General features: G+C 51.8%; 1 protein-coding gene across 2 annotated transcripts in view; it reads left to right on the top strand.

The window, feature by feature from the left end:
• The window catches only part of Tet (Ten-Eleven Translocation (TET) family protein), a 176,448-nt gene that overhangs the window by 72,919 nt on the left and 76,154 nt on the right, over positions 1-27,375 (top strand). Inside the window, exons 1-2 of one of the 2 annotated variants that reach the window (XM_070124404.1) lie at positions 6,796-7,710; positions 9,529-10,822. In XM_070124404.1, the coding sequence (XP_069980505.1) occupies positions 7,595-7,710; positions 9,529-10,822 (1,410 nt within the window). In that variant the 5' untranslated portion in view covers positions 6,796-7,594. Of the gene's footprint in view, positions 1-6,795; positions 7,711-9,528; positions 10,823-27,375 lie in introns of those variants that run through there. The other variant, XM_070124405.1, reaches the window with a different exon arrangement.

The following is a 27,375-nucleotide window of genomic DNA, read 5'->3' as shown; positions in this document are numbered from 1 at the left end:
GTATTGTTATTATTATTATTATTATTATCGCCAGCAAACACACGTCGGAAATGGCCTCGCCGACTTCGCTGTCGGTGTCGGGCGGCGCGGGTCGTAATAACGGCCTTTATTTCATTCCGTTTCATTTCGTCCCGCGGTTGCACTGGAAACCCGGCGCGTGAATTTTCGGTTTTTAAAAAGAGCGAAATTGGCTTTTGTTGACATCGCTATGGATTTCTGGGGGAAGAAAATGAGGCTCGGTGACTGTGGCTACTCTACGGGTTGGCGATTTTTTTTTCTTTTTAATTCATTTTATTTATTTATTTATTTTGTTTTTTAAACCCTCGGAAATCTGAATTTAATCAGTGACTTTGCCGGGAACACCGATAGCAAGCTTGTTAAACTAGTTAATTAATATTGATCAGTACGGGATTCATGTCACACGGGTGCGTAAACATTTTTGTTTTATCATTATTACTGTTATTATTACAATGGACAAAGTTAATTAATTATCCTGACCGGAATCGGTGATTCCGATGCGTGTGTAAGATTAGAGGTTGGAAATGCACACGATAAAAATCACTTTCCTTTTTCGTCTTTTGCGGAAGGGAAGGGAAGGGGGGGGGTCCCTCTGGGCGAGAAAACGGCTGTAGGTGTTTTGCGGAGAAAGGTCTTGCTTAATGAGGCGTTGTTCTTTTAACACACACACACACACACACACACACACACACACACACACACACACACACACACACACACACACACACACACACACACACACACACACACACACACACACACACGTACGTGCGCAAACGCATAACATATACGCCCATATTTGTTTTACTCTCTCTCCTGTTTCCGTGTTCGCTGGCTGTACATTGTTACGCATTCGCGGGGCGTATATTTATCCCAAATCGGGCTTGACGCCGCGCCGGGCGTCGGGCGCGGAGCCAAAGAGAAGCTTGACGCCGAGTAAATGCAAACTGCCAATGTAAAGTCGGATTATTGGATAATGAGAGGACGCGTCCGGTTTTGTCGATAATCGATCCGGTACATCTGTCACGAACGGTCGGTCAGCTGACAAGGTTGCAGGTCGCATGCACGGCGCTCTTAATGGATCCGGATTAACGGGGAACGCATGCATGCACACGGGGCGTTCGCGTGACGTGGCCCGTTCGTTCCCTGCGCATTCGGATTAACGTATGGGAGAGGAAGGCGCGAGGGAGGCTCGGCGCTTTTGCATCGGTGTGCAGAAATTTTTGGCGAAGTTTTTCGGTTGGCGGTTTGGAAGGAAGAGTCGCTGGTCCTCGCCCTTCCCCCTCTCCCTCTCTTTCCTTCTCCCTCTCCCTTTCCTTCTTCCTCTCCCTCCCTTTGCCTCTCCCTTTTCCTCTCCCGCTCCCCCTCCCCGCCCCCAAAGGCCCTCACGTATGCATGCCGTGTCACACCCCAATTAGATAATGCGCGAATGATCACATACATTATGCACGACACGGGGCGCGGCGGCGGTGTCCGTGAGCGAGCTGTCGTCCCCGCGGCCGTAAGCAGGAGGAGGTCCCGGCCGCTGCGATTCGGGCTGTGGCGGCAGCGACGGAGGCGACGAGCTTGTCTTTGTCGGATAAGAAAAGCTGTTTAACTACGAGTCCGCCCTGCGCCCACGTACCGCTCGCACGCCCGGGCGGGATAATGCACTTCGCCAGGTCTCGCGCCGGAAAGAAAACGAGCGTCAGGCTACATTCATGGCAGTACGCAAGTTGGACAAGTGTCATCTCGGGCGGGGAAGAAAGGGACGAGAGACATCAAGCGAACACGCACAAACACAAGAACACGAGTTCTGTGTCTGACAAATTCCAAACTTTACTTTCCTCACCTTCGATGTCTTAAGTTTTTCTCTTGTTGCTCGGCCCGCTCGGGTGATTAATGGGCCGAGACACATTGGCCGCTAAGGTCGACATTCCCACTCTCCGGAGCTTTTGACGTCGACGGTATGTCATCTCAGGGGTTTCGCCGCCGCCTCCCCTGCCCGCCTTCCTTTCCTGCACCCCCCCCCCTTCCCTCCTCCTCCTCCCCTTGACTTTTTCTTCAGCTCGTTGTGTAACTTTCTTATGAGACGAGTTCCGCGAATTACGCCTTTGAAGTCACTCCTTGGCTTTTATTAATTTTCGGGAGGAAGCCAAGAGTGGCGGGGGTATTACGGACGGATTTTCTCTTTCTTCTGCCTCCCTCTCCGTCTCTTTTCTATTTCTCTGTTCTTCCCCATACCCCTCTAGCTTCCTCGATCAGTCTCTCTCTTTTCTCGTTCTTCATCTCATCTTCCTCCTCCTCCTCCTCCTCCTCCTCGTCCTCGTCCTCCGTCTCCTCCTCCTCCTCTTCCTCCTCCTCCTCCTCCTCGTCTTCCTCTTCCTCCTCCTCCTCCTCCTCCTCATCTTCCTCCTCCTCCTCCTCCTCCTCCCCTCCTCCTCCCCTCCTCCTCCTTCCTCAACCCAGATCAACCGCTTTAATGACATCCCTCGAAAACGTCTATTGGTTTCAGAAACTTTTCTCTGTGTTGTGAGATCCGCAAAGGGCGACACTTGAAGTTTTGTTTTTAACCATTCAGTGCGATGATTTGTCCACACACGCACACGCACGCACGCACGCACACACACACACACACACACACACACACACACACACACACACACACACACACACACACACACACACACACACACACACACACACACACACACACACACACACACACACACACGCACGCACAGAATGATACAGAGAGAAATAGAGATAGAGACAGAGAGATAAGAGAAAGAAAGACGAAGAAAGAGAAACGGGAATAAATATCCAGGCGCGATCCTGCAATCTGAATGGCGTTCAGTTCACGTCTCCCAAGTTCTGGATTAGAGCATACAGCAGCAGGGGCTTCAAGGCGGAGGGAGGGAGGGAGGGGTGGTGGAAGAGGGGGGTGGAGGGAGGGTTGGTGGAGGAAGGGGGGTGGAGGGAGGGTTGGTGGAGGAAGGGGAATGGGGAGGAAGGGTGGGTGAGGAAGGGGAATGGGGGAGGAAGGGTGGGTGAGAGGGAATAAGGGAGGAGTGGTGGAAGAGGGGGAATGGGAAGTGGTGGAGAAGGATGGGGAACTGGGCGAAGGGTGGTGGAGGAAGGGAATAGGTGGAGAAGGGGGCATGGGTGTTATAGGGCGTTAGACGAGACAGGGAATGATGATATATATGTGTGTTGTCTCCATTTCTTGCGTCTTCTTTTGAAAAGTTGAATTTGAGTTTTGGATCATCTTAAATCAGATGGTTTGTGTTCGCGAGTACGTGCGTGTTTCTATAACTGTATCTGTAAATCCATCCGCCCATTTATGTACTTATAGATCAGTCTGAAAAAACATTTGATGTGACAATCCGGATGCCGCAAGTAATTTTAATCTCGTCAGCGTCTCATAAAAGCATTGGCAGACATCAAAGCCCCTTTAGACACGCCCACATTTTCATTTCGATCTCTTCATCGTAGGCTCCTAATGACTTCTCTTTTTTTTCAATTTTCTCTTTTTTCTACTAGGCGTTTATTACGTCGGCCATCATTCCCCATCGAATCCAATTAAATTAGAGTGTTATTGGTCGTGTAAATATGCGAGCGTCATCCGACCGAACGACCGAGATCCAGGCGTCTTGGCGGGGAAATGCGCGCTCTTTTCGCGGGGATTTTATGTTGGCGTCGCTTTGATCGTGTTACTTGGGATGGGGCGGGAAAATTAAAATTAGCCGTCGCCAAATCACCAGATGGTTTGGGGTTTCGTTTTTAAGGGGGGGGGGCGTTGGCTTTAGGGGTGTTTCTTTTTTTTCCTTTTTTTTGCCTCGTATTAATTATGGTATATTTATGAGTTTAGTTTTATTCATTCTTAAGCTGATAGACTGAACTAGATATGTCTCTCTGGCTCATCACTACTGATGATTTTCGTTTTGGTGAGATATAACAGAAGTCAGTAGATGATTATCGATCTATCGGAGTCGCGACCGCTCCCTTCCGCAAAGCATCGCTCGACGAAAGTGTCAATGCTCGGGAAAACTCGTTTGACCGAAGAAATACAAAAGAAAGTCGCTTTGCTGTCAGGTCGAGCCCATTGGCCACTAACAAGGCACAGAATGAGTCTGCCGAGACCCCCCCCCCTCGCTCTCCTCTCCCCCAGCCGGTCACCGCCCCCCTCCCCCACTCCAATCTCCGAAGACACCATCTCTGGAGACTATCGAAGCGCCGGTGTTTACTTATCATTTCTATGATATATGGAGCTGTTCAGATGGAAATTCTCTCGACGGCGGTCGCGATAAATATGCTAATGAATTGCTCGAGATTTTGTGTGCGTGCATGTGCGCATATGTACGCGTGCGTGTGTGGGCGCGAGTTTGCAGGTTTGAGAGAGAGAGAGAGAGAGAGAGAGAGAGAGAGAGAGAGAGAGAGAGAGAGAGAGAGAGAGAGAGAGAGAGAGAGAGAGAGAGAGAGAGAGAGAGATTGTTTTGCAGTGGCGTTAGGCTTATTTTTAGATTGTGTGTGTGACAGCGCCACTTCGTTCGTTAGTCTGCGGACACAATCGCCTTTTTAAAGAAATTTCCCAAGAATTTCTTCCTTTCCTCCCCCCCCCCCCAACAGCAGAGTGAACGAGGGGCGTTATTATTTCCCTTCTTGATATTTTCGACAAACACAGTAATGCTAAGCCAGGATAAGGACGCGGCGAGGGCGGCAGCTGGATACTCCTCTGACAGCACCGCCCTTCCCCCCTCTTTCTCTTACTCTAACCCCCTCTTTTTCTTGCTCTAACCCCCCTTCTCTTAATATACCCTCCTTTCTCTCAATCTACCCTCTTTTCTCTTACTCTACCCCCTCTTTTTCTTGCTCTAGCCCTCCCCTTTTTTTCTTGCTCTAACCCCCACTTCTCTTAATTTACAATTCAACCAGCCCTCTTTTCTCTTACTCTAACCCCTCTTTTACTTACTCAACCCCATTCTCTTACTCTACCCCCCTTCTCTTACCCGACCCCCCCCCCCCCATCCTCTTGTCCTGCACTGCCGAGTCCTCTTCTCTCAGTAATACCTTTTAAGAATGTTTTCCATGAATCATGTGGTATGTATGTGTGCGGTGTGTGTGTGTGTGTGTGTGTGTGTGTGTGTGTGTGTGTGTGTGTGTGTGTGTGTGTTTGTGTTTGTGTGAGAGAGAAAGAAGAAGAAGAAGAGGTGGCGATAGCGACAAATTGAAAGAAATAAGAGATAGGCAGAGAGAGAAACAGAAAAAGACCCTTAATGAATGAGAGGAAGTACACAGATCATTCAAAAATACAGCTGCTCAAAAATACAGCTGCCATCCCAGACCAAGGAGAACCCGGAGAAACTTAGCCCCAACACTGCTTCTCTCTCGGGGACGTTGCAGCCGGTGACGTCACAGCACGTAACTCTGGCACATGCTTCCCTCTCCCCCCCCACCCCCCTTTCCCTTTCCCTCCCCCCCTCCCTTCCTCGCATTCCCCATGGTGAGTCAGTGGAGAGTCACCAGAGTCAGGGCCTCTGCAGGGGGTCTTGCATTAGTGTCGAGCGGCCGGGTTATGGTCTGCGTGTGTGTTGTGTGTTGTGTTGTGTGTGTGTGTGTGTATGTATGTATATGTGTAAGTATGTATTTATGTTTGTATGTATGTGATTGCACACGCACTCATATATATTTACAAACGCGCGCGCACGAACTGCTAACACACACACATAGGCACACACACGCACACACACACACACACACACACACACACACACACACACACACACACACACACACACACACACACACACACACACACACACACACACACACACACACACACACACGAGCACGCACGCAAACTCACTCTCTCAATTGCTTGCTCTCTCTCTGTCTCTGTCTGTCTGTCTCTCTCTCTCTCTCTCTCTCTCTCTCTCTCTCTCTCTCTCTCTCTCTCTCTCTCTCTCTCTCTCTCCCTCTCTCCCTCTCTCCCTCTCTCCCTCTCTCCCTCTCTCCCTCCCTCCCTCCCTCCCTCCCTCCCTCTCATTCACACACGTGCACCTTCCTCCGCCGCGCGACCCCTTCTCTCTCTTTCCGGAGGTCTTGGCTGGCGTCTTGTCGGATTCTTAGTGAATCAACCGCGGGAGGGAAGATCAAAGGCTCTCATTCTTTTGCCTGTTTGTTTACCTCTCCCCTCTTCGTTCTTTAGTTATTTTCACTTTTATAATTTCACGTCACTCACTCACTCACTTTCTCTCTCGTTCTCTCTCTCTCTCTCTCTCTCTCTCTCTCTCTCTCTCTCTCTCTCTCTCTCTCTCTCTCTCTCTCTCTCTCTCTCTCTCTCTCTCTCTCTCTCTCTTATCTCTCTCTCTCTCTCTCTCTCTCTCTCTCTTCTCTCTCTTCTCTCTCTCCCTCTCTCTCCCTCTCTCTCCCTCTCTCTCCTTCCCTCCCTCCCTCCCTTCCTCCCTCACACACACGCATACACACTTCTTGAACTCTTGTGTGCCTCTGTATAGAATGTAAGTATATGTGTCTTTCCGTCTTTGATGTCTCATCCCCTGAAATACACATCCCCCTCCTCCCTTCCACCCTCTCCTCTCCCTCTCCCTCTCCCTCTCTCACTCAAGGCGCCGTGCAGTCTGAGAAGTCTAGCAGCGTCCACCCACTTCCCCTCTTCCCATCTCCCCTCTGTCTCCCCACCAGCGGCCAGTCTTGCTGTGGGTCTCCCCTCATCCAGACGGGGCCAGCCCAACTCTCACCGCCGCCGCCGCCACACTCCACCACCAGCACCCGCGGCCCAGGGCCTCTCACTCTCACTCACTCACTCACTCGCTGACTCGCTCGCTCCCGTAGTCGACGCTCTCCCTCGCCTCTCCCCGCTCACGCCTCCCGCCGCCGCCGTCGCTCTGTGAATGGCAGCCGCGAACTGAAACCAACGTCACTATTAACGGTGGCTGCCATAACCGTCTGTTTCAAGGCGTAGTGTCGACCGGTTTTGTTTTGGTGTGGCGATCGGCCGTGCTTTCCGTTCGCTTTTTCGGTTGTGCGATAATCTAATTTTAAGAATGGAAAGGAAAGGGAGACAGAGAGAGGAGGAAGAGTAACATGTTTTAAACTTCGTTCTTTAGCTTCCTTTACGGCCTGTGATCGAGAAGTGATATGAGAAGAGGCACGGATGCCCGCGTCCTCGCTATATTTTTCTTGAAGTATCGGGATCCACGTCTTGGAAAATCTGTGGATGACACTCTTCGACCGCAGATTCACAACTATTTTTTCACGAAGATAAGGAAGAAAATATTTTTTGGCTTAACACACACAATCTCCCTAAGTGAAGTGATACACTGAGTGCCTTTGATAAGCTGAATTGTCGAGAGGGCGAGAGGACAGCAACCTCACTGCCGCGACGACCGTTAGCCTCTGCTAGTGGCACCCGTGGCACAGTCAAGACCTGGCCTACTAGTGCGGAGAGAGAAAAATAAAAGAGAGTGTGAAGGATCCAGAGCTCCCGCCGTGGGGGTAGAGAGGAAAGGAGAAGAGAGGAGAGGGCCGCGGGGGTGCCTGAAGGATCAACAGGTGGCACTCCTCGCGCAGGAAGTTTATGTGGCCCTGGTCGGCCCCTCCTGCACCGCCAGGAGAGTGTCATCTGTCACTCCTGTCTCACAACTGTCCGCGCTCCATCCGCAGCCCCGCCAAGATGCGGTCCCTGTTCGATAGGTATTTGCAGCCTCGTTTCTTGTAGGCCGGCCAGGGCGGCGCGGCCTGGGCCTCCGGCTCATTGGGAGACTGTGCGTGTGTGTCTGTGAGTGTGAGTGTGTGTTCGCGCGCGCGTGCTTGTGCGTGGGTTTTCACCTCTACATCTATATCTTTGCGTCTGCTGTCTGTCTGTCTGTCTCTTTCTTTCTTGTGTCCAATTTGTTGAATAGCTACAACAAACTACCAGAACCTAAAATCACAATATCCTCGAAAGCCCGGCGTCCCTGCGACTAGAGCTGAATGAGCAGCCGCCTAACAGTGGATGAAGCAGCGATGTGGCTGTGCTTATTGCAGATCATATAGTTTCCTTATTTCTTCTTGGGTGACGAGAGATCTTAATTATCAAATTAGAATTCTTCAGAGGCCGAGAAGTGTCCATGGCCGACCACGGATGAGAACCTCGTCGCCTCAAGTACTTGAACCGCAGACAGTGATGGAACTGAAGTGAGCCTCAGGTTTTAAACAGGAAATTGTTCCGAGTTGATGTAACGTGACGTTCAAGCGACAGCCTCGGCGAGTGTGTTGCATGTGGCAAGGCGGGCGACGCGCGGAGCTGTGTTATGCAGATGATGATCTTCATGGCTGCTCATTTCCTGGAAGGCAGCGGCGGTTCGGACGGCGCGATATGCGAGACGGGCTTCGCTCTTTTCCTGGGAACGCCAACCGACGATGAATTGGGCCAGATTACTTTTTCGGCGCAGGTCTCCTCTATTTGCTAAGCCTTCCATTGCAAGACTGCGCTTTGCAGGGGAAAAAATCTTGCGTCTTACTACAAACCCCAACAAACAGCGCGTTAGGGACTGTTAGGCACTTCCCTGCGTCAAAGTGCTCTTATCTCCGATGCAGCCTCTGTGCTGTGATATCGCTCGCCGCCCTTTAATGTATGGCATCCGTCACCCCACCGGATTAGCGGCGGCGAAATTTGCCATCGGCATTGATTTCGCAGTAGCGGCGGTCGGCCCTTTTCCACGCTGAGTATCAGGCTTTCCCCACGACCCGGCGAAGAACGGCGTTCGTGCGCGTGTGCGTTTGCGCGCTGTAGCTGCTGATATGTGTTTGCGTGCGTTTTTACTCTACATATATTTTAGTAGTACTCGCCATCAGCTGCATAAGTGACTGCAGCATACGAGCGCCACTGGCTCGCCTCTTATCTGCCGGAAATTGGTGATTGTGTACATAGGGATGGTGGCGCAGGTTCAAGTAATTTATGTGTAGTGCGTATCAGTGCAGCGGCCGCGGCCGGGAGACTTGTTTAGGCTAGCTTGTGAAGTATAGCAGGGTGGGGGGAGTGTGTGTGCGTGTGTATGTGTGTGTGTGTGTGCGTGTGTGTGTGTGCGTATGTGTGTGTGTGTGTGTGTCGCGCGCGCGTGTGCTCGCGAGAGTAATTGGAAACTCGAGTATCTGATGTAATCCTTGCTCTTGCATTTCATCTTACTGTGGGATTTCCAGTTCTTCATATCGCATGACTAAGATGGTTTTGCAGCCCGATTCTCGCGTCGACCTTGTTTCCTTGTGTCTCCCTTTTTATCCATTGCTTTCCATTTTTTGCATTTCTTTCTTGCCCCTCTTCTTATCACCCCTCGCTCTCCTCGCGCTCGCCGTCCTCGCCCTCCCCACTTAAAATGCCCAATTACCTTTACCAAGTCGCAATGCCTCCCCATTTCGCGCCGGCGCGGCGAGGACGGCGTCGTCCCCTCGTTTCGTGAGCGATGATTTCCGCCGCTGTACCTTGCTGCCCCTTCGGCCCCTTTTCTAATGACTTATTTTTCTTCGTTGCAGATGTAGTGTTCGTGTTGGCATGAGCTCGGTGCCAGGGGTGAGCCACGCCCACACCGAGGCCGCCCACTCCGCCCACCACCACCACCACCACCACCACCACAGCGCCCGCCCATTCCAGCCGTACAACTGTCTGCCGGAGACGATGGAGCTGGGCGAGGGCTTAACGGGTCGTCTGCTGGACACCCACAACCTGCTCTTCGGGGACGGCTACTCCGACACGCTGTCCTCGCGCATCGTCGGCGCCGACGGAAACAGCGCCTACCGCCCCTGGGAGGCGGACCACCCGGCGGACCACCGCCAACCCGACCATAGACTGCACCCGCTGGCGGTCTCGTCGGCGCCCATCCAGGTTCTCACTCATACGCCTGCGGTTCCGACGGCGTCGAACCAGATGTCCCACTATGGCCACACGATGCCCACGTACAGCGACTCCTTCGGGGCGGGACCCCCTGCCCACCACGTGCCGCCTCAGCATCCTGTGCCACACAAGCTGCCGCCCTTCGCTGCCTTCAGCCCGGACCGCAGCGTGGGCAGCACCACGCCCTCGCCGCTGCCCTCCTTCAACACGCTGCCGTCGCCGCACTCGCGCTACCCGCTGGTGCCGGCGCCCGTGCAGGCCCGCGAGATCCCCACCATCCAGCAGCAGATGATGGACGAGCGCCACATCCGCATGTTCGAGTCCCCGCAGGGCAGCGACCCTGCGCCCTCCTCCACCACGCCCGCACAGGCTTCCCCCAATACACAGCCGCCCACGGGCTCCGGTGGAAGCGGCAGCAGCTGTAGCAGTGGCAGCAGTAGCAGTAACAACAGTAATAACAACAACAGCGGCCCCCAGCAGCAGCAGGGGCAGCAGTCCGGATCCTACGACAACAGCCCGTCGTTGCTGCGGCTCGAGGGGTCCGTCCGCGTGGGCGTGAAGCGGGCGGGTCGCGCGGGGTCCCTCGAGAGCTCGGAAAGCGACGCGTCCGTCTCGGGCACGGAGAACAGCGGCCAGGTGTCCAGCGTGTCCTCCACCGCCGTCAACAACTCCGATGCCTCCAACACCCCCGCCGGCATGGGTGCCTCCGCCTCCGTGCCGTGCTCCGAAGGGGGATTCCGCCCCCCGCCACCCCAGCAGCCGCCTCCGCCGCAGGACGATCCGCCAGAAAAACCCGTGAAGAAAAAGCGGAAACGATGCGGCGACTGCGTAGGCTGCCAGCGGAAGGACAACTGCGGCGACTGCGCCCCCTGCAGGAACGACAAATCCCACCAGATCTGCAAGATGCGACGATGCGACAAACTCACCGAGAAGCGGGTAAGTACCGAAGCCTCGTTTAGTTGTAGTGGAAGCCGTCGCCTCGTTTTCTATTGATGTTAAGTAGTTCCCAGACCCAAGTGTTTTGCGAAGACCGGTGCTGAGCATCACAGAACAATTAAGCATAGAGGGTTACATGCGTCCTTGTTAATCATCGCGACTAAAGAGCGCTCAGTACGGACGGCCCAGCGATTACGTCACTGCCTCTTTCACAACCACGCAAGCTGATGTTTAACCAAGGCAGATAAGATAGAGTAGTGAGAGGAGAAAGAGATAGAGACGGCAAGGTTAATTTCCTTTTTGCGACTGCTACCATGAATCAAATTAGAAATACAAGCGTACACACACATTCACTTGCGGACAAACATTTACTCTGTGCAAACACGAAAACTCTTGTATATTCGCAACACCCCAAGCACGCACGCACGCACCTACACTCGCAGGCAAATCTAGAGAAGGAGATAGGGAGGAGAACATGGAGAACAGGGACGAACATACTGTAGGCGCACATCCTTCATCGGCCGAGAGGAGAGCTTGACCCAGGCGGCACAGGTGTTATGGCGGTGACTCAGAGTAAACGCCGAGCTGGGTGGGTCGGCGGGTTGGATGCCTTACGCAATGAACCGTTACGCTCTTCTTGAGAATGTTGTCATTACCGAATCTGATTAGAGAACACCTCAGCGGGCGGCCCCTCCCCCCCTGGCACCCTCCCCACCCTCGCCACGGACAGCAGCGGCCTTGTCGAAGACTGTTGGCACTCACATCAAGCCATTGTTGCTCGAGCAAGCACACCTGCGCACGGGCTCCTTGAGACGCCCACCCCCTCCCGCCCTTGAAGTACCTGGGCGCCGCCTGGGTGCAGCGATGAGGAAGCCCTTGTGAGGTCTCGGTGAATCAGCCGGTCCTCGGGAGGGGGTGACCCAGGGCGTGAGGGCCGCCCTTGTGCTGGAGCTGCCGTGAGTCATCCCCGGGTATCCTTGTGACTCACGGAGGACGAGGAAGAGCAACACAGGAGCTGGACTGTTGCCGGGGGGGGGGGGGAGATAAAGGGAGGAGGGGGTGGAGGGGTGACGGAGGAAACAGTGGACGGCGATCAAGGGCGGGAGATTGCACATGCAAACACGCAGATATGCAACATACACACCGGGTATTATATAGACAGATAAGATATAGATGCGTTTATCTATGTATAATATATATGTGTGTGTGTGTGTGTGTGTGTGTGTAATCGCGCGTGTGCGTGTGTGCGTGTGAATCTGGAGTGAAAAGAGGTTGGCTGTAGAATCCAGACCGCCAGGTGAGGAAACGAGTTTTAATTGGGTATTTTCGCTGGAAGTCTTCGTGCCGCAGACAATAAAACGGTGTTAGATTATTGAAATGATGGGGGCCAGCGAAACCACACATACTAGTTCGGGAAGGGGAAGAGGAAGTGGGGGGGGGGGGGGAGGCAGCCGTTAGAAAGGTCTGCGTGCGATTTGTCAACTATCAGGAAGGGATTATTGAACGGCGTGACAAGAGGGACCTCGATGCAGAGCGGACTTCCTCCGTTTTTCGGTCATTTCCAGACTTGTTATACAACACCCCTTCTTCTTCCCCCATCCCCCCGCTCTCTCTCTCTCCCTCCTCCCTCCCTCCCTCTTTCTGTCTCTCTCTCACCCTCTCCCTCTTCCTCTTCCTCTCCCTCCCTCTCTCGTTCTTTCCTTCCTTCCTCTCTCTCTCCCTTTCCCTCCCTCTCTCGCTCTCTCATTCTTTCTCTCCCTCCCCCCCTCACTCTCTCGCTCTCTCTCGTTCCTTCCCTCCCTCCCTTCCTCTCTCTTTCTCCTCTCCCGATTCGCAGCAGTTGTGAATCCTCTTCGCCGCCTTCCCATCCCTCCTTCACTCCTCACAGGCCCATTCGACTCCCTCCATCCCCCTCCCCCTTACCCCCCACCCCCGCCGGCGACACCGCATCCGCGAAGCCCCTCACTCGCGCCTCCTTCGTCAGCTGGGCCTTCCCACGGTGCGCCCCCGGCGGGAGTGTCGCGGGTGGCGCTTAGGCGGATGGGCGCGGGCTGTCGTGGATATTAATGGCGTTTAATTCCCTCGTAATGATTTGTGATGACCCGGGCGATTTGGGTGGGTTTAGGGCGGGAGGGGGGGCGGGGGCTTTTTATTTTGTTTTCATTTTGTTTTAATTCCCTTTTCATTGGCCTCCTGGACGTTATTTATGCGCTGGTCTCTTGTTTCATGTGTGTCAGTTTCCCTGTGTGTGTGTGTGTGTGTGTGTGTGTGTGTGTGTGTGTGTGTGTGTGTGTGTGTGTGTGTGTGTGTGTGTGTGTGTGTGTTTGTGTGTGTGTGTGTGTGCATGTGTAAGTCTATGCGTATGTATGTCTCTATGTGTAACCGTGTATGTACGCGTACGCATGAGTGTGTGTGCGTGTGCGCGAGTCAGCAGTGTGTTCGCGCGTGTGGGTGCACGTGCATGTTAACCTAACGTCCGATTGTTTCGGTTAATGCGTTTTGTAGGCGGGTGATTTCATTAATTATTTTTTCCGTTTTATTTTTTTCCGAGGGATTCAGAGGTTATGCCTGGCGTAAATATAGGGAATTTAATTTGATGAAAAGCTCACAGAGAGAGAGGGTGGGAATAGAAGGGGCGTGGTGGGAATAAAGAGAAAATATTGCTAATGGCCAGAGTTGCTTCGTTTTGTCAAGTCTTGTGTATGGCCGAGCTACTGCTATCTTGCTTCTTGAATTTAATTGAAGCATTTACGATTAGCCTTCGTAGTGAGAGAATATGAATTGTAAGATCTAATAAACTAAACGAAATTGCAAAAAAACACCATAATTCAACGTTTATAAATTGCATTTTTATAAGTATTTCCACGTTTTTAACCACTGCACGCTCGCACTAGCAGTTCGAGCTTTTCTCTTCGAAGCTTTTACTGTTTCGAAGCTTGAATTTTGGTTCCGGAGGCATTGTGTGCTCGAATCGCGTTTCATTTTAAGCTTCCAATTGATTTTGTGCCTTTTTGTTGCTGTTTTGTAATACATTTGTTTTATTCCATCACTATTGGTTTTATTCTGTTTATTTATAGTTACGCTCGCATGTTATTCTGTTTATATTTGCGTTCATATTTTATTCCATTCGTATTTACATTTCATTTACGTTTTCATATATCATTTAATTTATACGTACGCATTTATATCGTATTTTTATATTACCATATTCATAGAAGCGCCTGTTTTTGTTTTCCGCAAGCCGTAAGCCGCGAGAATTCCCAGTGACGCCTCGCCTTGTGTCCCGGCCGCCGCCACTTCCCAGAAGCAGCTACTCTCTCTAGATCACCGCCATTGGCCACTTCCTTCGGAGCCCGATCGCTGCGGCTGAGGCTGTGACCGAGGTGGTTGTGGCTGAGGTTGTGGTCGTGGTGGTTGTAATTGAGGTGGCTGTGATGGTTGTGATTGAGGTTGTGGTCGTGGTGGTTGTAATTGAGGTGGCTGTGATGGTTGTGGTTGTGATTAACTGGGGCCTGATTGTCGGTGTGATTGCGATTGTGGCTGATGCTGTGGTTGTGGATGGGGACTGATGACGTCTGTGTTAGACTGCGGTTGCTGCCGTAATGATCGCGATTTTTAGGTTATTTTCTGTAGTTGATTTTTGTTTACTCTCCCTTTTCCCCCTCGCCCACTGGCTCTTCGGGCGGCCTGTTTCCGTAAGTGAGCGCCCGTGTTTGCCGCTCGCCTCATGACTGTTATGAATATTTCAGGCCAAGCACGACAGGCTGCGGCGGGCTTGTGGGGGGCGAGGCTGTGGTCAGGCTTGGAGGTTCTAGAGCCGGCCTGAGGGGCTCAAAAGTGAGGGTGAGGGGTTTCTAGGCTGTGTACGTGTGTGTGTGTGTGTGTGTGTGTGTGTGTGTGTGTGTGTGTGTGTGTGTGTGTGTGTGTGTGTGTGTGTGTGTGTGTGTGCGTGCACGCGCGCGTGTGTGCGTGCGTATGCGTCAGGGACTGATATATATATATAAACATTTTTTCCCGGCTTGTCATTCATTCAGCCGGGTGAAAGGCAGGGCAGGAGAAGCCGTAAGTCCGGCGTCTGAAGGACTTCATGTGTCACTCGAACGACTTCGGAGGAGAGAGGGAGAGGGCGGGCGGGAGGGAAGGAAGGTCTTGAACTCCGTGAACCCCGAGCGGATCACAAGCGACCTTACAGCAAGCGTCGGCAAAGCCCCGAATGGCATGCAACTCCTCAAGTGCTACAGGTTACTCTAGCATTAATGGAAACGCCGCAAAACCGGTTCTTCGCCTCCCCTAAAACCGGTTGTGAGGGAGTGTGGAGGTTTAGGGAGGCCGGGGGGAGGGGGGGGTAGGGAAAGGGGGGCGCTATCCTCATGTTGACTCCCCCCCACCCATACTCATCCTCTTTTCTCCCCCTCCCCCCTCCCACCTATTCCTCTTCGTGCTGCCTACCTCTCTATCTTTATAGAAGGTCGTTGGTTAGTTTATGGTCGTAGCGGAGTTGGTAGTATCGAGTTGTAGGGGGCCGAGGGGGGGGGGCAGGGTCAGGCTGGGCGTTATTTTCCGAGTTTAATGACTTTATTAAGTAAATAATTAACCGGTGAGAGGATGTTTTCTGTACGCCTAAGGTAGCCCGAGCTTAAACTCCGCGCGTCTAGTTGGAAACGCATAGAAGAAGGGGAAGGGGGTAGATGGAGGAATGAGGGAGGGGAAGAGGAAAGGGGGAGGAGGAGAGGGAGGGGAAGAGGAAAGGGGGAGGAGGAGAGGGAGGGGAAGAGGAGAGGGAGGGGGAGGGGAGGGGAGAGAGGGCAGGGGAGGGGGAGAGGGCAGGGGCGCAGGGAAAGACTTCCAGCGATAAGAAGTAACGAGGAAGTTTGATGGTTGATCCCGCCGCAGTCACCGTGGGTTTATTACGCCGATATTGATTTGCGAGTGTATGTGTAAGGTTTTATTGATTTTTTTTTTTTTACATCGGAAAGCGATACACAAAGCGATGCACATACATCGATACTTGTTCATCTCTCTTTTTTATCAGACTTCATAGACATGACATGTTTACATTGCACATGGGGTTCGTTCATATGCAGCCAAGCATGTGCATGTAGCATCAAGCTTCCTCATGTGTTAACTCGGTAATACAATATCACAATGGCATACCAAACGGGTCTAATACAACTACAGTAGATGCAGCCCTTACCCCCTCCCCTTTCCCATCTCACCCCCTCCCCCTCGGATCTCGCGCAACTCCCCTCGATCCGCCCGCCCTACTACCGAACCACTAACTACCACTAACTATCCACACGGCTGTTACAACCTAAACTCGATGGCCGCTAACTACCAAGCGACTCTCATTGTGATAAATCTGTCCCCATCTGGCGGGGCCGTGGCTAGGGGTAGGGGGCGGGGTTGGGTGGGGGGGGGGTAAGGATCCCTCGCCATACTCAATGGATAAATCGACCTTCGACCGGACATTGCCGATCAGGGAGTAATATTTTCTTTTTATTGTTCTTGTTATTCGTAATGCAGCAACACTGGCCGCTCTGCCCTTCCAAGATATCGCCCGTGTTCCTGCTCTTCGCTTCCTCACCGGGTATGCGTTGGCGTAGGAAGCGTTCGTTTTGCGGTCCTTGATGACTCAGCGTCCGAATAGGATGCGCGCAGCCGGCGTTGGGGACTGCGATCGGACGCCGGTCAAGGAGTGATTCGCAGAGACGAGTCCGCGGAGACTCATGCTATTCGCCGCCTTGTGTGATTCGGCTTTTATCCCAATGGTGTGAGTTGCAGTCGATAATGCGGCTGCTGTAAAGCCCCTTTTCCCTTGTAATTGACCGTAAACTGGACCTAATCGAATTTTGGAAATGGATGGAACTGACAGCGTAATTTGGTCGGGTGACGCGGCTTCGTTGTCTTATGAAGCATGGGAGGTTCGGCTTCGTGTCCAAAAATCAATGGAAGAACATAGAAGAGTCGCGTACATATAACATTTCACAATCTCTCTCTCTCTCTCTCTCTCTCTCTCTCTCTCTCTCTCTCTCTCTCTCTCTCTCTCTCTCTGTCTCTCTCTCTCTCTCTCATATATATATATATATATATATATATATGTGTGTGTGTGTGTGTGTGTGTGTGTGTGTGTGTGTGTGTGTGTGTGTGTGTGTGTGTGTGTCTGTGTGTGTGTATGCATATATATATATGCATATATATACATATATATATGTATAAATATATGTATATGTATATATATATGTATATATATGCATATATATACATATATATATGTATAAATATATGTATATATGTGTGTATATATATATACATATATTACACATACATATGCATATGCATACGCATACATACAATGCACTTCCTCCCTACACCCTTCCATTCATGCTCTCTCTCTCTCTCTCTCTCTCTCTCTCTCTCTCTCTCTCTCTCTCTCTCTCTCTCTCTCTCTCTCTCTCTCTCTCTCTCTCTCTCTCTCTCTCTCTCTCTCTCTCTCTCTCTCTCGTCATATATTAACAGCATTTCCTAGAAGGATCTATTGTACAAATAGTTGGATCGACAGCTTCCTGGCTTTCCAAGAATTCGATTTTTGAGTCAACGAGAATTTTAAAGGTATGCTTTATTTTCTCTTGATTCTTAATCGCGCCGCCTGATTTAATGTTGGCAGCATTGCAAGTTCTGGCATCAGCATACTGTATTGCTGTATTAATCATCTAGTGAAGCATTTCTTTGGATTTGACCAGAACAGATGCTGTTTGATCCAACCCAATGGCGGACACCACCGTCGTGTCCATTAGGTTGATGAGGCCTTCACTTTATTATGGAATTTACGACCTAATCGTCACTAAGACTTTGGATAAACATTAGGCCCAGCACAGGAACCCCTGACGCGTCGCTACGTTCGAAAGCCCTATTTTACCATGGTTAGAATCTCGCCTTTGTGGGCCTGGGCACGTGCGCCTACGGTTCGTTTTCATTTTTATCCCTACCTCAGATTCGACCTTAGAGTCCCGTTTCAGACGATCGATAAAGCGCGAGCCTCCATACACTAAATTGCGTGTGGCGCAGCAGTCATCGGCGACGCGTCCGGAGACCCTGCTGTGGCTCCAGGCTGTCTCAACGATGTCCGTACATCATGTATGGTGCGTTCATGTATGGTGTTTGGTCCTGCAAGTTGGCGTTTGAGACACAATGGCGTATTGGGCGGCTAGCCTTCCCTGCTTACACCATACCACGAATCGGTTTGTTGATATTTATAAGGATTCGCCTAATCTTGATTCATCCTTCAAAATTCCCTCTCGTCCCTCCCGGCAACCCGATGTTGCACGTTTCATCTGCCCTCGTTGCCCCTACGCTCTATGCTGACGTAAGCACCCCCCCCCCCACCTCCGGAGCCGGTAACACCCCTCTCAGCAGCCGACCCCACCCAACCACCCACCAAGCTCACCCCCTCCACCCAACCCCACCCTTCACATACATCCACATTGAATCCAGCCCTCTGACCACCCATCCTCCCCCTCCGGACCCCCACGCCCTTCGACCAAATTGCACCCCCTTTCCTTTTATTAGGGCGTAACATGGAGGTAAATCTTAATTAGAGGCTGCCACGCTACGGAGATCTGCTAAGGTAGGCAGTGCCTCCTACGCCTAACTCGTAGGCTGTGCCTGCTTTAAAGAGAGAGAGAGAGAGAGAGAGAGAGAGAGAGAGAGAGAGAGAGAGAGAGAGAGAGAGAGAGAGAGAGAGAGAGAGAGAGAGAGAGAGAGAGAGAGAGAGAGAGGAAGGAATAAAGAAAAATCTTCCCTGTTTCTAAGACTAAAGGCAAGATAGATTCGATAATACTGGAAACATTCCAGGACGGCGACGCTTTAGTTTCGAAGTAAACGGCGGAATAAACCATCGGGCGGCAGTCGCCTTCGAAGCGGCTTCTTGTTCGCCTTAATGATTAAAAGCCCCGGGGACGCGAGCCAAAGAAAGTTTAACGATAACATTTGCTTTGACGAAACTCTTCCGAGATTCTAATTTTCCTTCCTTATTACTTTTTTTTTTTAATTAGATGCTTCCTATTTGGAAATCTTGTTCGAAATCGTCAATATGAGTTTGAATTTTAAGAAAGTATTTAATAGCGATTTTTTTTTTTTTTTTCAATTTCGAAAATGAAATCAACATTCACCGCCATCTTGCACTCCCTCCTCCTTCCTCCTCCCCCCCCCCCCCTCCGCGTGAAGCCCCATGTTATGTACGTCTCTCTCATATATATGAGAACTCTCATTAATGTAACCCCTCCTCCTGACCCCCCGCCACTCCGACCCCTCTCCCCCTCTCCCTTTCCCTCCCCCCACATCCCTCCTCCTATTCCTCCTCCCCGTTTCCCCTCACTTGCACGTGGGGCGCACTAAAATACGATCACTAACTATCAAGTACAACGTGCAGTGACAAAGGTGGCGTGTTGTGGAGGAATGTATGGAGGAGGGGAGGTGGAAGAGGAAGAAGAGGAATGGGGAGGGAAGATGAGAGAGGGAGAGGGAGGGAGGGAGGGAAGGAGGGAGGGAGGGAGGGAGGGAGGGAGGGAGGGAGGGAGGGAGGGAGGGAGGGAGGGAGGGAGGAGAGAGAGAGAGGGGGGAGGAGAAAGAGAGAAAGAGGGGGAGGAGGAGAAGAGAAAGAGGGGAGAGAGAAAGAGAGAAAGAGGGGGGAGGAGAAAAAGAGAAAGAGGGGGAGGAGAAAGAGAGAGAGAGAAAAAGAGAAAGAGGGGGAGGAGAAAGAGAGAGAGAAGAGAGAGAGAGAGAGAGAGAGAGAGAGAGAGAGAGAGAGAGAGAGAGAGAGAGAGAGAGAGAGAGAGAGAGAGAGAGAGAGAGAGAGAGAGAGAGAGAGGGAGAGGAGAAAGAGAGAGACAGAGAGGGAGGGGGGGAGGAGAAAGAGAGAGATAAAGAGAGGGAGGAGAAAGAGAGAGATAGAGAGAGGGAGGAGAAAGAGAGAAAGAGAGAGGGAGGAGAAATAGAGAAAGAGAGAGGGAGGGAAGGGAAGAGAGAGAGAGAGAGAGAGAACTGCTAAAATGAGGTTAGAAGGGATGAGCGTAACAAGGGGGAGGAAGGAGATCAAAGGAGAGAGAGACAGAGAGAGAGCGCGGGAGGGCGAAAGGGGGAGAAAGAGAAAGAGGAAGATGAAGAGGAAGAGGCGAATGCAGGGCAGGGGGACGCGGTGTATGGCCCGACGAATAGGAACTAGGAAAGAGGCTTAATTGGAGTGAAAGTAAAGTACTGAATGGGGGGCGGGCATGGGAGAATGAAAGAGTGGCGGCAGTAAGGGAAATAGGGCGGAGATTCCGAGAAATGGGAGAAAGAGAAAGGGAGGAAGGGGAAGGGAGGAGGAGGAGGGGGGGGGGAGGTGGTGATGGGTAGAATCCATTCACCTACACAGACAGAATAGGAGAGAGAGAGAGAGAGAGAGAGAGAGAGAGAGAGAGAGAGAGAGAGAGAGAGAGAGAGAGAGAGAGAGAGAGAGATTAGAGAGAGGAAAAAAAGAGCAATAGGGTGTACCAAATGTGGGCGGGATTGAAAGCACTGATGAAGGGGTGAAGTCAGGTGTCATGAAGGGTTTGTTGGGGTGAGGGTGAAGAGTGAAGGGTAAGGGAGGGGAGGGGAGGGGAGGAGGAGGGGGGGGAAGAGGAGGAGGAGGGAATGAAGTGGACTCCCGCGATAAAGGGATGAGGCGCTGATCACCGACGGCTGCTTTGGAAATTGATCTTGCACCTGACACAGCGGAGACCCCCCTCTCCCCTACCCTTCCCCTCCCCCTCCATGCATCCCCTCAGCTCCCCATTCCTCCCCACACCTCACTTCCCCACTCCTCCCTTCACCTCCCCACCCCTCTCCTCCCCCTCAGCTCACCTCTCCACTCCTCCCCTCAATACTCCATTCTCTCTTCCCCTCCCTCGCCTCCCCACTCCTCCCCTCCTCTCAGTTCCCCACTCTTCCCCTCACCTCCCCACTCCTCACCTCCCTTCACCTCCCCTCTTCTCCCCTCACCTCACCTCTCCACTCCTCCCCTCACCACTCCATTCCTCTCTTCCCCTACCCGCTCCTCCCTCCCCTCCCTCCTCCCCGCCCCGCCCCGCCCTCCAGTGCCCACCCATCCAACCCTTCTTTCCCCTCCTCTGCCTCTCGTCATCATCATCATCACCATCATCATCTCCCTCGCTTTCTCCACCCTTTTTCCTCCCCCTCTTACCACCCAGTCGGCCGTCTCCCTCTCTTTACCTCGAAACTTTACCTTTCATTATTTTTTGCTCTTCTAGGTCTTATGTCTAATTTTATCTATCTGCTTGCATTTCTCGGTAATTTCTCTCTCTTTTCGATATTAACCCGTGCCTCCTTCTCTCTCTCTCTCTCCCTTTTTCTTTGTATGTGTGTATGTTTATATATATATATATATATATATATATATATATATATATATAAAATGTATGTATGTATATATATATCCTTCCTCTCTCCTTCTCATTCCTCCCTCACCATCTTCTCCCTCGTCACCACCACTCTTATTCTCCCTCTTTTTCACTTTTTCTACTTCCCCTCTATCTCTACCCCTTTCTATGGCGAGCACAAGGATTCACCAGGTTCGTGATTGTGCACGTTTCCCTCAGATGGCGCGGGGGGGGGGTACCAAAGTAGGGGGGAAATATGAGGGGAGAAGGGGAAGAGGAGGGGTGGCAGGGGAGGGGTAAGAGGAGGAGGGGAGAGGACAGGAGGATGGGAGGAGGCCGAGGATGGGGCAAGAGGAGAGAAGAGGGGAGGGGGAGGACGAGGAGGGCGGGGTGAGAGGGGAGAAGAGGGGCTGGGGGAGGGCATTTCCGATTAAGCAGGGCCATCCCCTTAAAGGACAACATAGCAGGGTCGCCCTCCACACGCTGGAAGGAGCAGATAAGCGGGGGGAGAACCTGTGGCGAGAGTCCCTGATTTTTTCCCCCGCAGGAGGGTGGGGTGAGTGGTGTTTACATTGTCAGTGATTTCCATGTGTTGGGGAAGGTGGAGAATGGGTTGGGGGAGAGGGGAGGGGGGGGCGTGTTGCATGGCGATATTGCTGTTGCTGCTGCTTGTTTGCCGTTGCTGTGGGTTGCATGATGGATGTTTTCCGCGGTGTGTTGCATGCGGCGGCGCTGTTGCTGTGTGCGCCGGGTTAAAGCTTGCGTAAGTAAAGGCTATGGGTTTATGAATGCGCTGTATACATATATCAGATAAGGCTAAATGCTCTCTATCTACCTGCGTGTGTGTGTGTGTGTTTGTTTATGTTTATGCTTACATGTGCGTTTATGCTTCTCTGTGTGAGTATGTAGGTGACTGCGCGCGCGCGCGCGCTCCCCTCGCGTGAGCATGCACCCAGCTGTAAGCTGAAAAATGGGAAGGGGGGCGCACACGACATTAAAAACATTTGCGTTACCCTTTATAAGCTAATTAAAAGCGGAACTTACTCCACACTTCAATTTATCTAGCAACCATCCGATCTGCCCCCCCCCCTCCCCCTTCCTTTCGGCCCTTCCCTTCTCCCTGTTTGCTGCCCCCCCTCTCCCCCCCCTCCCACTGAAACGCGGCCTCCGTGTTTTTGACGCTACTTTTTGAAATTTTATTTATTTATTACTCTTTTTGGGTTGTCGATTGTCGGTGTGCACTCGGCTGCCACTCATATCCACAGCAGCGGGGCCCGACAGCCATGCATTTGGTATTAATACAACCATAACGGTATCATCAAAAGCTCTCTCGCTCTCCTCTCTTCTCGTTTTCTGTTCAGTCTCTCCTTCCCCTCTCTTTTCTGTTCTTTTTTATTTAATCTATCCTTTCTCACGTCTCTCTCTCTCTCTCTCTCTCTCTCTCTCTCTCTCTCTCTCTCTCTCTCTCTCTCTCTCTCTCTCTCTCTCTCTCTCTCTCTCTCTCTCTTTCTCTCTTTCTCTCTGTCTCTCTCTCTTTCTTTCTGTCTCTCTCTCACCCTTCCTCCCCCCCACACTTCCCTCCCTCCCTCCCCCTTCCTCCCCCTCCCCCCTCCTTTGGGAACGCCCCTCCGCCACTGATATGAAAAATAATAATAGTTAAAACACAAAATAGATATGTGACAATCATATTGGTACGCGGTCCATAAATTACGGGATGATTTGCATTGCATCAGTATTTACATCGGGTGCGCTTTTATGGCAGCTTCTGTGTCCATTTCTCTTTCGCTCTGTCAGGTTTAGTTTAGGTTATTGCTGTTGTTACGTTCCCTCCCACCCCCCCTCCCCGCCCGACTCCCCCTCCCTATACTTCCCCTCCCCTTCCCGTCCCCCCCTTTTTTTTGGCTTTGTTTTTTGCTGTTTTAAGTATGTGTGTGTGCTTTTCGGTGTTTGATTGTGTGTCTGTTTTTTTTTTTTTTTCCTTTTCTGTCTATATGTCTCTATCTTTCTCTCTTTTCTTTTTTTTTCTCTCTCTTCTTTTGTCTTCTCTTCTCTTCTCCGTCCCTCCTTCCCTCTCTCTCACTCCCTCTCTTTCTCTCTCTCACTCACTCTCTTTCTCTCTCACTCACTCTCTTTCTCTCTCACTCACTCTCTTTCTCTCTCACTCACTCTCTTTCTCTCTCACTCACTCTCTTTCTCTCTCACTCACTCTCTTTCTCTCTCACTCACTCTCTTTCTCTCTCTTTCTCTCTCATTCTCTCTTTCTCTCTCACTCTCTCTTTCTCTCTCACTCTCTCACTCACTCTCTTTCTCTCTCTCACTCACTCTTTCTCTCTCTCACTCACTCTCTTTCTCTCTCTTACTCACTCTCTCTCTCTCTCTCTCTCTCTCTCTCTCTCTCTCTCTCTCTCTCTCTCTCTCTCTCTCTCTCTCTCTCTCTCTCTCTCTCTCTCTCTCTCTCACTCTCACTCCCTCCCTCCCCTCTCCTCTCCTCTCTCTCTCGTTCACTCCAGTATGACGTTTAACCTTATGTGTACATTTTCGCCCATTTTTCGCGTTTGTTTTTTATTTTCATTATTTTTGGGTTCCCATGCGCGCTTTTATGATATTAGGTATATTGTCATTTGGTGTAATTTGGGATATATATTTCCCTACTATTCGTATTTTACAGTAACCTGCAGCATCGCTCTATTTTTTTCATCCCCCCAACTATGCTTTCACCTATCCTCCTTTCCGCTCTTCCCCCTTTCCCAATTCCATTTTCGGGTTGCGATGCTGAGCTTTCATTATTGTATTTTGTTCCTCTTCCCCCGTTCGCCCCAGCCCCTCTTTCGTTGATTAATGTTTTTCATTCTCTTTTTATCTTTTTCGTTTTGGAGTGGCTGTTGGCCCTCAGCCAAATAGCTGTTTTTATTGGAGAGTTAGTGAGCGTATTGATAGCCCATAGATTTTTCCCCCTTGTATCAAAGTTGCGAGAGCGGGCGGTATTTGAATGATAAGTTGTGGGAATCTGCGGGATTTTGCGGGATTCAGGCACATCCCTTCCCAGTCTATCTATCCGTAGCCGAGGGCGGAGGAGGAGGAGGAAAAGGGGGCAGAAAAGGTGGAGGAGGAGGAGGAGGAGGAGGAGGAGGAAGGGGAATGAGGGTGAGGAGGAGGGTGAAAAGAGAGGAGGAGGAGGAGGAAGGTGGGTGGGCGGGCGGGCGGGCGAGAGAGGGGGGAGAGAGAGAGAAAGAGAGGGAATGCACTTCGGTCGTAACTGGGCCACTGCATGCCACTTCCCCTCGATCAATTTTGTTCACAGAGATGAGGGAATGCTCTGAACAAAACCACCCTGTTCATCAAAATCCTCCCAGTTGATTTTTTTTCTTTTCTTTTTTCCCTGAACTAGCCAATATCAAATATTAAATTCCGGAGCGTAATACAGACCCAAGTGGGGAGCGTCGGTTAGGGTGGAAACTCCCACAAGTCTCCTGCTATTATGGTCCGTATGCCATAATTACAGAGTGAAAAACACTGATTGCACACCCGGGGTCGAATGCACAACAGTTGCCGAATGTCATGAGTTGAACAATTACAGATATCTTTATTTATTTACTTGTTCCAGCGAGGGCAATGTCGTTAGGCGTAAACACAGCGCGGCCATTCCAAAATAAGCACGAAACGGAATGCGCAATCGGGCGGGATGCAGAAACGTTCGCTTTTTTTTCTTCAAATTTTGCCATGCGCGGCGCGGAGGTTGGCGGGCGGGAGGGCAGGCAGGCGGCTCGTGGGAGTGAGTGCATGCAGTAACCTGTAAAAGTGCATATGCAAGCAAAAATAAGCAAATGCAGCTCGGGGACCCAACTCGATTTTAGGATTGTTTGATCCACCAGGCGCTGCATCAGACGTTCTGGCCGATCACCGCGGCTCCCAAACCCAAGATGACTTCTGCCTCTCCCCTCTCCCCTCTCCCCCACTCCCGTCTCCCTTCTCCCCTCTCCCCCACTCCCGTCTCCCGTCTCCCTACTCCCCTCTCCCCCACTCCCGTCTCCCTTCTCCCCTCTCTCCGCTCCCCTCCTCCTCTTCCAGAACGCAAATAAGGGCGGAGACTCCAGCGCTGCAGCCTTGTTAGTGCGGCCTTTATTTCCCTCCCCTCGCCCCGTTTGAAAGAACTTGCGTTGCCGGAAGGATGATGGACCAAGACGGGCGTAGGGGAGGGGGGGAGGATGCATAAGGAACAGAGGAGAGGGGAGGGGGGGAGGATGCATAAGGAACAGAGGAGAGGGGAGGGGAGGGGAGGGGAGGGGAGGGGAGGGGAGGGGAAGGGAGGGGAGGGGAAGGGAAGGGAGAGGAGGGGGGGGAGAAGGAGAGGAAGAAAAGAGAAGAGAGGAGAGGAGAAATGAAGAGAAGAAGGGAAGGGAGAAGAGAGGAGAGGAGAGGAGAGAAGGAGGGAGAGGGGGGAGGAGGAGGTGATGGGGTGGGGAAGTTCGGAAGGGGGAGGTAGTAAGTGTCCCTGAAGGCGTATTTTTCCTCCCGCCTCCCCTCTCCTCCCCTCCCTCCCTCCCTCTCCCCTACCCTACCTCCACCCCCTCTCCTCCCTACCCCCCCTTCCCTTTACGCACTCTCCGCCTTCCCCTCTACTATTGTAAAGTGCCTGATTAATATCTATAATTCCTGACCGCATCCTATTTTTCGAGGATCCCGCGCCCAAGGCCCGCACATCCCGGGCATGAATCACGAAAGCAAACCTAATTGAAACTCCCCGAAGCCCATAAATTAGTCGATTATATCCCTACTGTGATGGTAAAGAGCTGGCCGAGGGGGGAGGGAGTGGAGGGGGTGTAGGGGAGTGGATGGGAAGGGAGAGGGAGTGGGAGTGGGAGTCGGAGTGGGAGAGGAGAGGAGAGGGAGTGGGAGGGAGAGAAAGAGAAAAAGAAGAAGAGAAAGAGAGATTGAGAGAGAGAGAGAGAGACTGCCTGAGGTGCGGGACATGGCAAGGTGGGTTTTGAAGAGGGGGCAAATGAGGGGAAATGGGGGAGGGCAGTTGAGGGGCGAGAGAAGCGGGTTAACGACTTCGGGAACGAGCCTGAGCACGACCTGCCTAACAAGCCCTCGAGCCTCGGGGCGCACAAGGAGCTCCTGCGGCCGCGGCAGTTACCCTGGGGCGCGTGTCCGTCGGCGCGCTGGGCCTCGGATGGCGCTGCGGACGGGCGCGCACCCCCCCCCCCTCCGTTCCCATTGTTTGGGGGAGGGAAGTGGGCGGGATTATCACCTTTATAGAACCTGCACCTTCAGAGAACCTGTGCTGTCCTCGCGACTGCATTTAGTCCTTGCAGTTTCGAAGTTCGCAGTGTATGCATGCATGCACAGTGTGTACGTGCATACGTACGTGCGTGTGTGCATGCGAGCATGACTAGGTGTCATGGCCAAGCAGTTGCAGGAGACAGGATCGGAAGCAGTCTAATGCGGCGTGCCTTTTTGTTCTGCTTTTGGGGGCTTTTTGTTTTCCATTCTGGGAAAAATAATTAAAGTTAAAAGTGAAAATGCGTCCACAAAAAGAAACTTCAGAAGTGAAAAACGGCCGTATGGGAGTCTAATGGCGAATGCAAGTTCTATTTGGTAAAATGCCGCGGAAGAGGGACGGCCCGAAATGTTCAGTTGGTTTTATTCTGGCGCGAAAAATAGAGGGAATAAGGTAAAAGGGTTTTCGCTTTCTATTTTTGTTGTCTTTTTTTCTTTTTATATGTGCATTAGCATGAGGCTTTTTTATTTTTTGTTTTTTGGAGCGAAACGACCGGCTAATAGACGACTCTGAAAGAAATCCGGAATCCCTCTTTTGGCCGTATTATTTCATCGGCGCCAATGGGAGCGCCGAGGAACCGCCATTGACGATCCCTCCTCTATGTAATCTTTTGTATGTCCTTACTTAATTCCCACGTTGCAAGGTGAAGGAGGCGGGGCCGGCGCCGTGTCCTCCTCCCTCCTCGTCCCGCCTCGCGCCTTTTGATCTTTTGACATCTTTGTAGCTCCGGACCCTGGGAAAGGAAATCATTTAAGGACTTCTAGCTTAGATTGGATGATTACGTCCACGCAAAATCAATCCCCCTCCCCTCTTGGCCCCCCGCCCCCGCCCCCTCCACGCCCGCACCACCGCCA

Source organism: Penaeus vannamei, chromosome 8 (genome assembly GCF_042767895.1).
Source record: "Penaeus vannamei isolate JL-2024 chromosome 8, ASM4276789v1, whole genome shotgun sequence".
NCBI classification, from domain to species: domain Eukaryota; kingdom Metazoa; phylum Arthropoda; class Malacostraca; order Decapoda; family Penaeidae; genus Penaeus; species Penaeus vannamei.
This window is presented reverse-complemented; position numbering and strand designations above follow the sequence as displayed.